The following is a 14,264-nucleotide window of genomic DNA, read 5'->3' on the forward strand; positions in this document are numbered from 1 at the left end:
TCGAGGCCTTGGGCCATCTTCCACTGCTTTCCCAAGCCATAAGCAGGAAGCTGGATTGGAAACAGGGCTGCGGGGACATGAACCAGCGCCCATATGGGATCCTGGCGTGGGCAAGGGAAGGACTTTAGCCACTAGGCTACCGTGCTGGCCTGTATTCTGTCATTTAAAGCCCCCTCCCCAAACCCTTTCCCCAGTCTCATGAAGGCTTACTATTAGCCCCATTTCATTGATGAGAAAACCGAGACACACAGAGGCTATAGTGGGATTGGACCACGGTGGAGCTGGGATTGAAACCCAAGGAGTCACTCTGAAGTCTACACTCCAAACCTTTTTGTGCTACTACTTCTCAGTAAATGATGCCCTGTGGCATCTGTGTTCTGGAAGGCAGAGGTGCCGGAGAAGGCCAGCTCACTTCCCTCTCCCTTCCCAGACTCCAGGGGCCTGAAGCCTGTGCAGGAAGACACGCCGCAGCTGATGCGCACGCGCAGTGATGTCGGCGTGCGCCGCCGTGGTAACGTGAGGACGCCCAGCGACCAGCGGCGCATCCGGCGCCACCGCTTCTCCATCAATGGCCATTACTATAACCACAAGGTTGGGTGGATGGGGAGAAGGGCATGGGAAGGGCAGCCTCGGGGATGGGAAGGACAGATGCGCTCTTGGGCAGCTGTAATCTCAGAGCTGCGGACACAAAGTTCCTCATGGGACAGGCAGCCAGCCATGTGCCTGAACCTTGCAGAACCTTGGGTGGGGGTAGGTTCAGGCCATGTTCCAAGCATGGCCTGCTGTGTCCTCGAAGGTCCCTGGAACACAGCTAGTGACCTTGCAACCCTGGGTAAATCTCTCCAAGTGAAGAAGCCTCATGGTAGAGAATCCCGGTGGAGGAGTCCTTGTGAGTGTTTGGTTTGGAGAGAAGCTACGATTTTCTGATCTGATCTCCCTTCCTCAATTTGGGTGCCTGACTGGTTCAATGAGCTTCCTGGTGGTGGTGATGGTGGTGTGTGTGAGGGGATGAACTGAGGCGGGCAGGCCTGGGGCAGCTTTACATCCACATCCCAGTGCTGGCAGGGTCGCCCAGCCCAGCTGGAGGATCCCTGTTCCCCTGTGCCCAGCTGGTGGTGGCAATGTGTGCCTGTCCCCACCCCTGCTCCAAGTTGGGCCCCTCTCACTGCAGGGTCGCCCAGCCCAGCTGGAGGACCCCTGTTCCCCTATGCCCAGCTGGTGGTGGCTTTGTGTGCCTGTCCCCTGCTCTGAGCTGGACCCCTCTCACTGCAGACGTCTGTGTTCACACCGGCCTATGGCTCTGTCACCAACGTCCGCATCAACAGCACCATGACTACGCCGCAGGTGCTTAAGCTGCTGCTCAACAAATTTAAGGCAAGTTCCTGGTTTGAGGGGAGGATGGAGTCACATGTGCATCTTGGGGAGCCACCAGTGGGGTGATGGTGAGGGATATGGAGAGAGCATGGGGTTTTTGGGGAGAAGGAGGTGCCAGACTCCGCAGCATCAGCCCCACCTGGGAGCTTGTTAGAAAAGCAGATTCCCTCAGGCCTAGTGTGATGGCTCAGTGGCTACACACTTACCCTGCAAGCACTGGGATCCCATATGGGTGCTGGTTCGTGCCCTGCTTGCTCTGCTTCCCATCCAGCTCCCTGCTTGTGGCCTGGGAAAGCAGTAGAGGACAGCCCAAAGCCTTGGGACCCTGCACCCGCGTGGGAGACCTGGGGAAAGTTCCTGGCTCCTGGCTTTAGATTGGTTCAGCTTCGGCCGATGTGTTCATTGGGAAGTGAACCAGCGGATAAAGATCTTTTTCTGTTTTATCTTCTCTTCACAAATCTGCCTTTCCAATAAAAATAAATGAGCCTTTAAAAAAGAAAAAAAAAGGCAGACTCTTGGGCCACGTGCTATGTATGCTGAGTCTCCGCGGGTGAGGCCAGGGAGTGTGTCTGCAGGTGTGCAGGGAGCCCTGGTACCCACCAGTGCAGAAGAAGCATCAGGCCTTGTGGGCTTCGGGGTTCCTGTACGAGGCCTTGGGGCCTGAACTCTGATTTGGGGATCAGTGTGCAGAATGACCTCAGGAACAGAGTTAGGGAAACTCTGCACAAACACCGTGTGACTAGATGCGCGCTTACTCTGCGCTTTTCATCACCTTCGTGTAATCCTTGAAGAGCAGCTTGTCTTGTTTTTAAAGGGATCCAGAGAGCGTGCGGCCCGCGAGCACAGGCCCTGGATTAGACAGCCAAGTTCCTTTCTGGGTACCTGAGATGGAGTCCTAGCTGTCTGCTCCTCATTCCGGCTTCTTGCTAATGACCTGGGAGGTAGCAGGTGATGGCTCCAGTAATTTGGTGCCTGCCACCCACTGGGTTCCCAGCTCCTGGCTTCAGCTTGGCTCATGCTGGCCTTCATGGGCATTTGGGAAGTCGACCAGCAGATGGGGTTTGCTGTCTTTCTGTCTCTTTCTTCCGTCAAAGACATATGTGAACAAAAAGCAAATAAGCAAAGCAGCTCTTTCTCTGTTGGATTTTAGCTCCCCTTCACTTTCCGTTTTTGACTAGGGATGCTCTGTTATTATGAAGTAGTCTGTCCAGTTTTTTTCACTTTGCTTAAAATCTATTATTTTCTTTATTTGAAAGACTTGATGACAGAAAGAGGGAGAAAGGAAAAAAAGAGCTCTTTTATTTGAGGTTCACGTCTCAAACGGGGCTGAGCCAGGTCAAAGCCGGGAGGCTAAAACTCCATCCAGATCTCCCACGTGGTCGGCCGAGACCCTGGGCCATCTTCTGTTGCCTTCCCAGGTGCATTAAAAGGGAGCTGAACGAAAAGCAGGTAGCAGCAGCTCCGATAGAGGATGCCAGCACTGCAGGCAGCGTCTTAACCCACTACACCACACGCCGGACCCCAGCTCATCACTTCTGAGAGCTGTACACAAACAGCCCGTGCTTTACAAGAATCTAGAATCGGGGCCAGGGTTGTGGTATAACAAGTTAAGCTGCCACTCGTAATGCTGGCATCCTGCAGGGGTACCAGTTTGAGTACTAGCTGTTGAGCTTCCTGCTAATGTGCCTAGGAAAGCAATGAAAGGTGGGGAAAGTCCTTGAGCTCTTGCGCCACGTGGGAGAGCAGAGTGATGCTCCTGGCTCCTGGCCTCCAACTGGCCCAGCCCCTGCTGCTGCATGTGAATCAGGAGAGGAAAGATCTCCGTCTCCTTAACTCTGACTCTCAAATAAATGTGAAAACAAAACAATGTAAAACTGATTTAGCTTTACGGTGTTAAAGAAGCAATGGCTTCGTGTCGGAATGCTTAAGTCTGCTTTCAACCAGTCTCTTTTGGTTCTGATCAGATTGAGAACTCGGCAGAGGAGTTTGCTTTGTACGTGGTCCATACCAGCGGTGGTAAGTCTGAAGAACAGTGTCCTTTGAAACTTTTAATTAACTCAAAATAGCAAGCTTAAAAAAAAAACAACCCTCTGCTTCATTGGCTTGTTTGTTGGGTCCTGGAAACCTCTGAACACTGTTTGCCTTAAAAGCTGGCGGTGGGTGGAGTGAGGCTGCAGGGGAATGAGGCCCTGCTTGGGTGTAAACAAACCTGCAGGCCCGGCTGGGGTTTTCACAAGAGATAGCTGGACCCACTCCGAGACAGCCGGACCCACTCTGAGACAGCCGGACCCACTCCGAGACAGCCGGACCCACTCTGAGATAGCCGGATCCACTCCGAGACAGCCGGACCCACTCCGGCACAGTGGAGTTGACTGAGAGGTCAAAGGCCCAATGATCTTGTTGGGGGGAGGGGATCACAGGGCCTGCCGTTACTGACACCTGTTTCATAAAGTTCATCTATGAAGCTGCCTCCCTTACACTGTGTGGTCCTCCTGGGCCCCTACCTTGGCCCCTCCTGGGACGAAGGCCTCAGGCCACACTCAGGGCTGTTTCCGGTCTGTGTGCTTCCAGAGAAACAGAAGCTGAAGGCCACCGATTACCCTCTGATTGCCCGAATTCTCCAGGGCCCCTGCGAGCAGGTGTCCAAAGTGTTCCTGATGGAGAAGGACCAGGTGGAGGAAGTCACCTACGATGTGAGTCACCATGGGGCCCGGTGGCCTAGCCAGAGGAGTGATGCTTTGGTGGGGTCTGCAGCAGTGGAGAGTGCAGTGGCGGGGTGGGGTGGGACAGGACGGGGGCAGCACCACCTTTTGGCCAAGGACCCAGCTCCTCTTTCTGCTGTTCTTGAAGACAGGTTGAGAGCGAAGCCCCGTAGGAGCTGCTGAAGAGCCATTTCTAGGGAAAGGGTGTATTTCTCAGGCTTTTCTTGGATGCTATAGGAAAGTTAGGAAGCTTCTGAAAAAGATCTCTGAATGCCATTGAGAACGTAGTCAGGGATTTGATCTCATGTGTTAGCAAACACCGCCCCCCTCTGTATTAGCATTTGTTTACTAGTTTAGCTTCTTATTCTGCAGGCCCGTAACAGTGGCTCTGCTCTAGGCTGTGAGCTTGTTCAGGTTGGCCCTATGTGCGCCATTCAGAGCCCAAGGTTTAAGGGGCTGCTGGGGTATGCTCCTGGAGAGGTTAAGTACAGACCCCGCCAGCACCTTGGGGACCCCACTCCGATTTGGCAAACGTGAAGTTTTCATCCCTTCACTGACCGAGCCTGGTCACACATAGCCACGGCCAGCACTGGTAGGATGGATCCACCTACTTCTCTCTGGGGAAAAGAGTTGATATATTTGGGGGTGGGAGAATATTCTGGTGAGCAGGAGAGAATGGTTGTTTCATGCGTCTGGGAGCACCCCACAGCCTCTCGGGAGGGCTAGTTCACATTGGGGTGTGTCAGTTTGGAGGGTGGAGACATTGCCATTCTGAGTAATTCCTTAAACTCTTTTGGGGAGAACAGTGGATGAGCTATTGTGGGTTCAGTTTTTCTTCCGCATCACTGTGTCAAGAGCAAGGGCTTTTTTTGGGGGGTGGTGGTGGTGTCTATCATGGCCCAAATTGCACACTGGTGCGGGTGGCACTGGGTCAGCGAAGGGGTCATCTTCAGGGAAGGAATGCAGCCTCCTGGGGGTGGAGGGTGTGTGGAGCCTTCTGGCAGAAGGTGCAGCTCAGACCCCTTCTCCCGCCCCAGGTGGCCCAGTACATAAAATTCGAGATGCCGGTGCTCAAGAGCTTCATTCAGAAGCTCCAGGAGGAGGAAGACCGGGAAGTCAAGAAGCTAATGCGCAAGTGAGTGTGGCCCGGCCTTGCAGCTTGGCCTTCTCCCGAGAGCTGCCGTAGGGACTGCTCCGGGCTGCTGGGGTCAAGGTCTTGGGGTCTTCTGTGAGGGATTGCTCAGGGACCGATCTGGGTCTCACATGGGGCAGGGAACTGACAGCTGATGGCCTCTCTGCCTCCGGTATCAGCTTTTCATTTTGACATGCGGTATCAAATTTTCATTTGTCCCTTTTCTTATGGAGAGACCCTGGGAGTGAGGGGAAAGGTGTCAGTCTAAAATTTTGTGGAGTCTAGATTTGGAAATAGGGGATGGGCAGGCAGTTTGGCTAGCACGAAGATGCCAGTTGGTATGCCCCTGTTCCCCATCAGAGCATTTGGGTCTGATTTCTGGCTTCTGGCTCCTCACTCACTGGATAACAAGGCCACTGCTTTATTTGCGGCTATCAAGAATAACGTTTGTTGAACACATTCTATACCCTAACCCTTAACTGTGCAAAGCCCTAAACATAAGGGATATATCCCCCTGGAGCCCTGTGCGGTGCCCGCTCCATACAGGGCTGGAGTTCATGACATTCTGGGGAAGCCAGACTCACTCACAAACTCAGTTCTTCTTGTCTAGTGGTTGCTGCAGGTGCTTCTGCAAAAAGCAGGTATTGATGCAAGGTGGAGGTGCTGTGGTCATGTTCACCTTCCCCTGGTTCTTCTGCAAGGCTTTGTCAGTCATCTGATTCGGATCTGGACTCCTTTGTATTCCGTTCATGAACATAAGCAACACATTGGCTAAGGAGTGCGCCAGTGCTGGAAGCAGAGGGGGTGGGATGGTTACCTGGGCGGTAGGGAGAACACGAGGAGCAGGGCTGCTGCCTGCGCTCCACCGTGGCCGTCTCTCGCCCCCTAGGTACACCGTGCTGCGGCTGATGATTCGCCAGAGGCTGGAGGAGATTGCTGAGACCCCGGCTACCATCTGAGGCACAGGTGCCGGGGCCTCCTGACCTCCCCCAGGGCTGTCAGCGACGAGAGAGGGCTGTCGGAATGCTGGGCACTTCTCTTCTGGAAAAATCGTGACCTGTAAACCTCCTGTACTGGTCGACCATCACGTGCTCCCTGGAGCAGGAGGGAGAACCCAGCAGTTGGCCCCCCCTCCCCAGGTCCCTGCGCTCTCTTCTTTGACCCACAAGGGGACTCTTGATTTTTTGTTAGAAGACCCAAACGCTATGTGGTATCTGTGTCTGTGTGGCTCCCTGGCAATTTCACATGCAATTGAAGTCCCAGCAGCAAGCTGTGGGACCAGCAGGGGAATTCAGAGGAGTCTGAGCTGAAGTGGCTTTCAGCTAAAGCAGAGGTTTCTTCTGCCAGGTGCCAGGGAGCCACCTAGCATGTCTGCCCGTGTATAGAAGGAGAGGCGGTTCTGCAGGTGCATTGTTGGGAATATTTATATTTAGAGCTTCTCCATGGATGTCTGGAAGGATGGGTGAATATCAGATCCTTGGAGATGAACGAGGTAACAGTCTCATACATTTGGGGCAGGTCTGATGGCAAGAACAAGAGAACCATCAAGGGGTAGATGCAATAAGCCCACATGTTTACACTGGAATCCAAGATCATGGAAAGAATGAAGGTGCATGTGATGTTCCCCATGGAAGCCTGCAAAGAATGGATTCTCTTCCGATACCCAGCTCCACAACCACGTCATGGAGGCCAGGGCGTGGGTTTTCTTGTAGGGTGTGCCAAGCTGTTGGCCTCTGTCTTCCAGGCTTCCTGGGGCTAAAGAACGGGTCTCCTGAGGCAAAGCTCTTACTGAGGAGTACCTGGCGCTGACTGGCTGGTTCTGGGGCAGTGGCCAGCAGGTGTCAGGACTCCCAGTGCACCTGTGGAGGGCCCCCTGGCAGAGGTGATGAAAGCCTTCCAGCCTCCTAGGGGGTCGTCCTGGACTTGGAGCTGGAGCTGTGCATCTGAAGCCAGGACGTCTTCTTCCTAGCTGTGGATTCTGCCCGTGCCCTGTGTGTGGAATTGGACTTGAGAATGAGGGTTCTTGCTGGTGCTGACCCAGTGTGGGGCTCAGGGATGCACCTGTGTGGACAAGGGGTTTTTCTCAACCTCTCTGTGCAGCCACCTTGGAGATCTTTAGACACAACCCCAGTGAAGGGGAGAGGAAGCTGTGGAGGTCAACCAGGTAAAACCAGGACCCCCTGGCAGCAGGTGTCTTTGCACCTTGCTGGAAAAGGGTGCACCTCCCCCCATACCCTCACTTTAGCCTAGAGGAAGGCTGAGGAGCGGGGCAGTTGAAGGAAGGAGATCCACCAGGTGGGAACTCCAAATGCTGGCACAGCCATTCCTGCCCTGGGCACCTGTGACTTCCTCCCTAGCCTCTACAGGAGGTCATGCTGTGACCTCACTGTTGGCTTGCTGGCCCGTGCCTGGCACTTTACCAGGCATCGTTTAGCCCGGTCCCTCCATGGGGACAATTCCACCAGCCCCATGGGTGTGTGAAAACTCGGAGGGACTTGGTCTCAAACACACACACAAGCCAGCTGCTGCAACAGCTGGGGAACAAAGAGCAGAGGTCAGGGCTGGAAGAGACTCTGCTATCCATGAGGAAGAGCAGGTTTGTGAAAGAAGTGCCCCTCTGGGGCTTGGTGTCTGGGGAAAGGATTTGGAGAAGACTCTTCCGGCTGATTTTGATCTTAAGTGTTTCTCCCTGGCGGACTGGAGGGAACCAATCTGCATGGAGCAGAAGGCTGACCACCATCCCTTATGCGAGGGTGATTGCTGGCTTAGGATAATTCTGATTTGGTGAGTATTGCCCAGTGTTCCATCTGGAAAAGTCACCCTGTGCCCAGCTTGCCTGGTAGCAACAGAGAGGTAGACTTAGCAGGTCAAGGGCAGAGTGTGGGGCCCGCACATCTTATACTCTGCACCTGCTCGCCAGGCAGCACCCGCTTTCCGGTCAGGCCTCCCCTGCTGAGAGCATCCTAAGAGCTGGCCTGGAATTCTGGAAAGCTTGTGGCAAAAGCAGTACCGAGACAGATGCTTGGCTGTAGTGCCAGCAGGATTTTCTTCTCACTGGTATCGCATGACGCTGCAGCTTTGAACTCCTCAGCTGATTTGTGTAGGTTTATGTAATTGTGGGCAATGAACCTGAAATCGTGTGAAGAACAAAAGGCCAATTTATAAGGATTTTTTTTTTTTTACCACCCCCACACACCCCAACTTGTGCAAAGTAGTTTAGCTACATCCGGCTGTTTTCTTTCTTCCAGGGACTTGGGTGACAGGGTGAGCAAGTGAAGGGAAAATTTGAGCCCATCTGGCTGGGGTGGTGCCATGAAGCACAAGGTCATGTACTTTGCCTACACTGTGTTAGGAAGGTGACGACTGGCACGGGGGAAGGTGGCAGGGCTGGCAGGCATAAAGGGTGGGCACGTTGGAGTTTGCCCGCTGGCCCCCAGGGCTATGGACTTTGAGTCGGAGTCGAGGTTGAGGCAGCGAGTCTGGGGCTGTCAGCTACCCATCCACAGGGAGAGACCTGGGCTCGGAAGGCAGCTCCACTCTCCTCCCCACTGAGAAGCACACAGAAGCCTTCTCTTAGAAATGGTCAGATCAAGACATTTTATCCTCTCACCTGCAGTGTGTAGCATCCCCTGAAAAGGTCTTTTCTCCACTCAGAGCCATCTTGGCCAGAATTCTTTTCTGTGAGATTGGATGGTTGTCAAGAGGGAGGAGTAGAAGGTACAGGAAACTCTTAAGAGATGCTCTCTTAAATAAACCAAGAGGCAAGCAATGACAACCCACCACCATCATCCCCACTACTCCTGCCCCTCGCCCCCTAAGTAGTATCTTGTTTCAAAGCTAAGTAACTGATGCGTCAGAGCTATGTCTCCAGGAAGGAACTGGGAACTACAGGTCTCCGCTCCTGAGCCGCTATGCCAGAGATGAGTGGGGAGGCAGAGGAGTAGCCTGGGGTCCAGACAGCAGTAGCCACCGGTGAGTGGCTTCAGTGGCTTTATGATCTCTCGCACATCAGAGGTGACAGTCTGGGGTCTCATAGCGAGGCAGAAGTGAAGCCTATGGGGGCACCCATCTTCCAGATGGGATGGCAAGTGTGTGCCCTGGCTTGGAGTGTTGCACACCTGCCACGTGTTTGGACTGAGCACAGGAGATGCACAAGCTGTGAAGGGAAGCCTCAGTTTACCCTTGGCGTCTTCCAGGTGCCTTGCAGGACTGTGTCCCCAGGCTGAGGGTCCCCAGTGTATAGTCACTAGTGGTTTCTTTTGTTTTGTGTTTGTTTTAAAATAAGGGGTTCCACACTTGTTTCTAGCATTGTGAAGTGTACTTTAAAATAATTCCCCTTTCAACCATGGTACATGACCTGGTTCCATCTTTGATTCTGAACTTCCAAACTGGTATGCTTAGGTATCTTAACACAATTTGACAAGGCCTCAGTAGGGAGCCATGCATTTTTTGGTAATGTTTGGATATGTTTAATGCACCTGACTTAGAGTTTCTTGAAATAAAGCACTTTTCAATGAGGATTCTACTGTAGTGTGTGTGTGTGTGTGTGTGTGTGTGTTGTGAAAGGGTGGTGGTAGAATGGGAAGTACAATACTGGAGATGTTCATTTTCACACCCTGGAGTCATGGTTTGAAGGGGTCCAGACCCAGCTGTTGAGTTCCAGATGTGAAGTGAAATGTGAGTGGTGCCTGGTGGGATCACCTGTGAAAACAGAGGCACTGCCACCGAGGCACTGAGCAGGGAGCTGGGTCAGAGGTGGGCTGGCATGCAGGTGAGATGCCAGCATTTCAAGTGGCAGCTTCGTCCACTGACTACAGCGCAGCACCAGTCTCAAACACTGTCTCTTTGGAGTCTTGTTTCTGCTCCCTGTATTTTGCATCGTTAGTCCAAGCAGTGGCCTTTCCGTTGCTGCCTGAAGCAAGTGTGTGGGTTAGAGGAGTGGGCAGATACACGTTCCAGGCAGCACAACTTCCTGCTGTACACATCCTGTGGAAGTGGGTGACAGAGACACAGATAAATAGCTTGTTCGGGGTCTTACCAGAACCCCCGCCCAGACAGTAAGCCTTCCAGAAGTTGAACTAAAATCCACCCACAAGTCGAGTAGCCTTCTGCCAGGGAGCCCGCGGATCTTGGCGTGCTCTGTGGGAACAGACTGTGAGCCATCACTGGACAGTGTCTATTTTAGGCAATGGAGTTATCACTGATTAGGACTTGCTGGGAGGACCAGTTATGCAAATTCTGAATGCATTTGAAGATCCTGCCGGATGTATGAAGACAAACCCGATTGAAAACTGCCACCGACTGAACTTGACATTGCTATTTTCATTTTTAAAGATCGTATAGAATATAATAGATGACTTAGACGGAATACACACATTATGCCAAGTATGTAACTTGTACCAGCAATGAGTGCTACGTGTATACTGTGCAAGTAATATGTCAGTACCTTTAAAACTGGGGGCCTGTTGGGGAGGTATAAATCTCAGCGTGCTTGAGGCAGTCCCAGTTTGTGTCTGTAGTTCTGGTGGAATTATCAACACCGCTTTTCCTCACCAAATGGTCTAGTAGGAGTGACGTGTAAGACCAGCACGTGTATTAGCTAGGGAGCAGCTCCTAACTGGCAAGAGAGGTTTTAGGCAGCAGCCATACGTGAACTATAAACATTCAGCTTACACTTTAGGTTGTGAAATCGAAACACAGATTTTGGTTAGAATTCAAGATGCGTGGATATTTCGCAGATTAGTGTTTTTGCAAGCTCTAATTGGAAGATTCTTGTCATTAGAGCAAGGTGCATTTTTTTTCATGGTCGTTTTTGAACAGGATTGGCGTTGACCCTATTTTTTAAATTAAAAATAGTATTTCTCCCAGCTTTATTGAGGTATGGATGGCCAACAGGAGCTGTATACTTTCAAGATGTGCTAGTTGAACATACACATACATTGTGAAATGATTACAACTCATTAACACAAACATCACCAACAGAGCTATTGTCTGGGGTAGATGGGGAGTCAGGATGGCAAGGACACTTAGCATTGACTCTTGGAGCCAGTTTTGTGGGGGCAGTGGGTTAAGCCAGTGCCCGAGACACTGGCATCCTGTACGGGCACTGGTTCAATCCCAGCTGCTTCGCCTCCAGCCAGCTCCCTAGGAAAGCAGCAAATAATGGTGTAAATGCTTGGGCCCTACCACCCAGGTAGGGGATCTGGATGGAATTCTGGGCTCCTGGCTTCGGCCTGACCCAGCCCAGGCCTTTGTGACCATTTGGGGAAAGAGATAGTAAATAAAAGATCTCTCTTTTACTGCAACTCTACCTTTCAAAGAAATCTTTCTTAAAATAAACTTTCTGTACAACAAAACAATAAAATGGAAAAAAAATCACAATAGGATGGGAGAAAGTATTTGCACTTGATATTGACTTGATATGGAGTTAGGAATAGTTTGTTTGGGGGCCAAGTGTTTGGCGCAGTGGTGAAGCCAGTGTGTGGGATGCCTGCCCCTCACCTCAGGATGCTTGCTCACGTGGGCCCTTCCACGCACGTGGGCCCTTCCACGCACGTGGGCCCTTCCACGCACGTGGGAAGTGAGCATGGAGTTCCTCTCTGGGCTTCAGCATAGCCCAGCCTTGGCTGCCATGGGCATTTAGGGGGTGAATCAGTGGAGGGGAAAATGCTGTTTCTCTCCCTTTTGAATGAGTTTGGTTTTTAAAGTGATAAGTATCTTAGTTTAAAAGCATTTTGAAATCCACAATTTTTGTTGTTGTACATGTTTTGCCATAAGCTAATCCTTCACTGAGTTTCTGGGATGGAGGCTGGTGCCAAACCTTGGGGCTGAAGGAACAGGAGAGCATGGGTGTGTCCTGCCAATGGGAAGTGATTATGTCTCAAAGATGTCTAGGGTGTAACTTTGGGAACAAGCTGCTGGGAGCTCTCACACATAGCAAGTAGCGAATGTCTGGGGGATATAAACAAAATCTGGAATCCACAATATGCCCAAGGAAAGATCCTACAGGGTAGCACATGTTTGAGAAGAGTATCACTTAGCTTTGATTGTGAAAGTTCTACAACTACATTGTTGGTATAACCTAAGTTCACACACACACACACACACACACACACACACACACACTCACACACACAGAGTCAGCCCACAGTTCATGAGCTATCTAAGCCACGAGAGCCAACTACAGAGTCTGTGACTCATAAAACCAACATGGGCAGGTGCTGGGGTCCGTGCAGTAGGTGTGGATGACATGAAGGTGTGAAGAGAACAGCTCCCTGCTTGGCAGGGCCTGGGGAGCTTCCAACTGTTTGGCAGGGCCCGGTGATTTCTCTCTGACCACCTTGACGCAGTCTCACCCCCTGTTTGCATGGACACTCAAGCACCCCACTAAGAACTCTGTACTCTATTGAGGCATTGTTTGCCCCTGTGAGATGGCTTTGGCAACTACTGTGAGCTTAAGAGTTAATGTTATTGATTGTCGCGCCCACGTGTCTTATCATCCAGCGATAAGAGGCAGACGCGAGTGAAGCCTTCTGCGGTAGACTTTATTGCGCGCACCAAGATGAGGAAGAGGAAGGGGCGACCCCGGCAGGCTGTCTGCTCTTATGTGCTGACTGGCCCCGCCTCCGCCGATGATAGGTCGGCGTCATGATCATGCAGGGTCCTGGGCGACCGGATTCGTCAGTCCCCAGTGTTCACGTGCCGGCCACGCCGCAGCTCACTGCGCATGCGCTAGGCGCCTGCGCAGTACTGTGAAAGCTACGTGACTCTCTACCAGGCACGAAGGTGTGGCTTCTCCGGCCGGCGCCATTTTGGGTACGGCATGTGGCCAGTACATACAGATGCGGCTGGCAACAATTGATAATGTCTTAGTGAGTGGGCCTTTAACTGCGCACAGGAGTACAATTAAACCCATTCCATTTCTGGACACCTTATTGTGTGCCTACCCATTGCCCTGAAATCGGGCCCAGACATATAGCATGCCTTCTGGGAAACGGCTTAACAAGAATCTTACAAACTAATGGAAGTGATGGGAGTAAGAGCTGAAACTGCTATGGCAAAAATATAGTTGCTGTGACCTTAAAGGTTAACCTGTCCTTGCAACTCTTTAGAGCATAGAAAATGTAGCTGCTTTAGCCACTTTCATAATCTTTTAACTAGAGGAAATATAGGATGATTCTATTAACATCACAGAGATATACTTTTGATTATTGTTTGATTGCTTATGAGGCTGTAGAGCCTGCAGTCGTAGGGGGATTTAATGTTTGAAACTTTTTGTCTTAGACCCTTATATTTTTTCTCATTTGATGTATTTCTCCCATTATGTAATAGATAAAGTTGTGAAAATAAAATGTAGTAAGAATGTTTTACTAATTAGTAGGTAACCATCTGTGCCTTGGCCTTGGAGTTCTGGCTGTCACCTAGTGGCCACTTCTGAAGAATGAATAACGGCTTGCTTTAAAGAAACTGATTATAGTAACTTACAGAATTATCTTTAAGAGCACCTGGTTGACCATGAAGTAAAAATTAATTGAACATCTGTGCATGCTGTCTTAGTTCTAAAGTAAAAGATAAAAAATCAAACGTTTGTGCAGAAGTTTGTGATGTGTCTAAGAAAATAAAAAGAACAGCTTCTTCTTGAAAAGGTGAAGCTGAAAGCAAGCAAGCAAGCAAGAAGCAAGGAAGCAGCAAAAACGCAACAAGTGTCTGTGTCTTTCTTTATTGCCGACTCCACGCACCCTTCCCGAGCTCCGAACTCAGCTGGAGCTGGACTCCGGCAGGCAGGTGTGGGTGTGCAGTAATGGCCACTTAGGACACACACAGCCTGATCTGAGTGCCCGGTTCAAATCCCAGCTTCTCCACTTCTGATCCAGCTTCCTGCGAATGAACGCGCCGGGAGGCAGCAGTGACGACTCAAGTACTTGGGTCCCTGGCACCCACGAGGGAGACCTGGGCGGAGCTCTTGGCTCCTGGGTTTGTACTGGCCCAGTGTGGCTGCTGTATGCATGGGAGAGAGTCGCTCTGCTTTTCAAATAACATAAAGGAGAAAAAAGAGG

General features: G+C 51.3%; 1 protein-coding gene across 5 annotated transcripts in view; it reads left to right on the forward strand.

Moving 5' to 3' along the window:
- The window catches only part of RASSF2 (Ras association domain family member 2), a 35,860-nt gene extending 26,132 nt beyond the window's left edge, over positions 1 to 9,728 (forward strand). For all 5 annotated transcript variants that reach the window (XM_040980999.1, XM_040980998.1, XM_040981000.1 and 2 more), the window contains 6 exons: positions 431 to 591; positions 1,273 to 1,374; positions 3,339 to 3,390; positions 3,946 to 4,067; positions 5,114 to 5,211; positions 6,098 to 9,728. In XM_040980999.1, coding sequence (XP_040836933.1) covers positions 431 to 591; positions 1,273 to 1,374; positions 3,339 to 3,390; positions 3,946 to 4,067; positions 5,114 to 5,211; positions 6,098 to 6,167 — 605 coding nt within the window. In that variant the 3' untranslated portion in view covers positions 6,168 to 9,728. The remainder of the gene's footprint in view (positions 1 to 430; positions 592 to 1,272; positions 1,375 to 3,338; positions 3,391 to 3,945; positions 4,068 to 5,113; positions 5,212 to 6,097) is intronic.
- Positions 9,729 to 14,264: the final 4,536 nt, after the last annotated feature.

Source organism: Ochotona curzoniae, unplaced genomic scaffold (genome assembly GCF_017591425.1).
Source record: "Ochotona curzoniae isolate NIBS_2020 unplaced genomic scaffold, NIBS_Ocur_1.0 contig_3520, whole genome shotgun sequence".
NCBI classification, from domain to species: Eukaryota; Metazoa; Chordata; class Mammalia; order Lagomorpha; family Ochotonidae; genus Ochotona; species Ochotona curzoniae.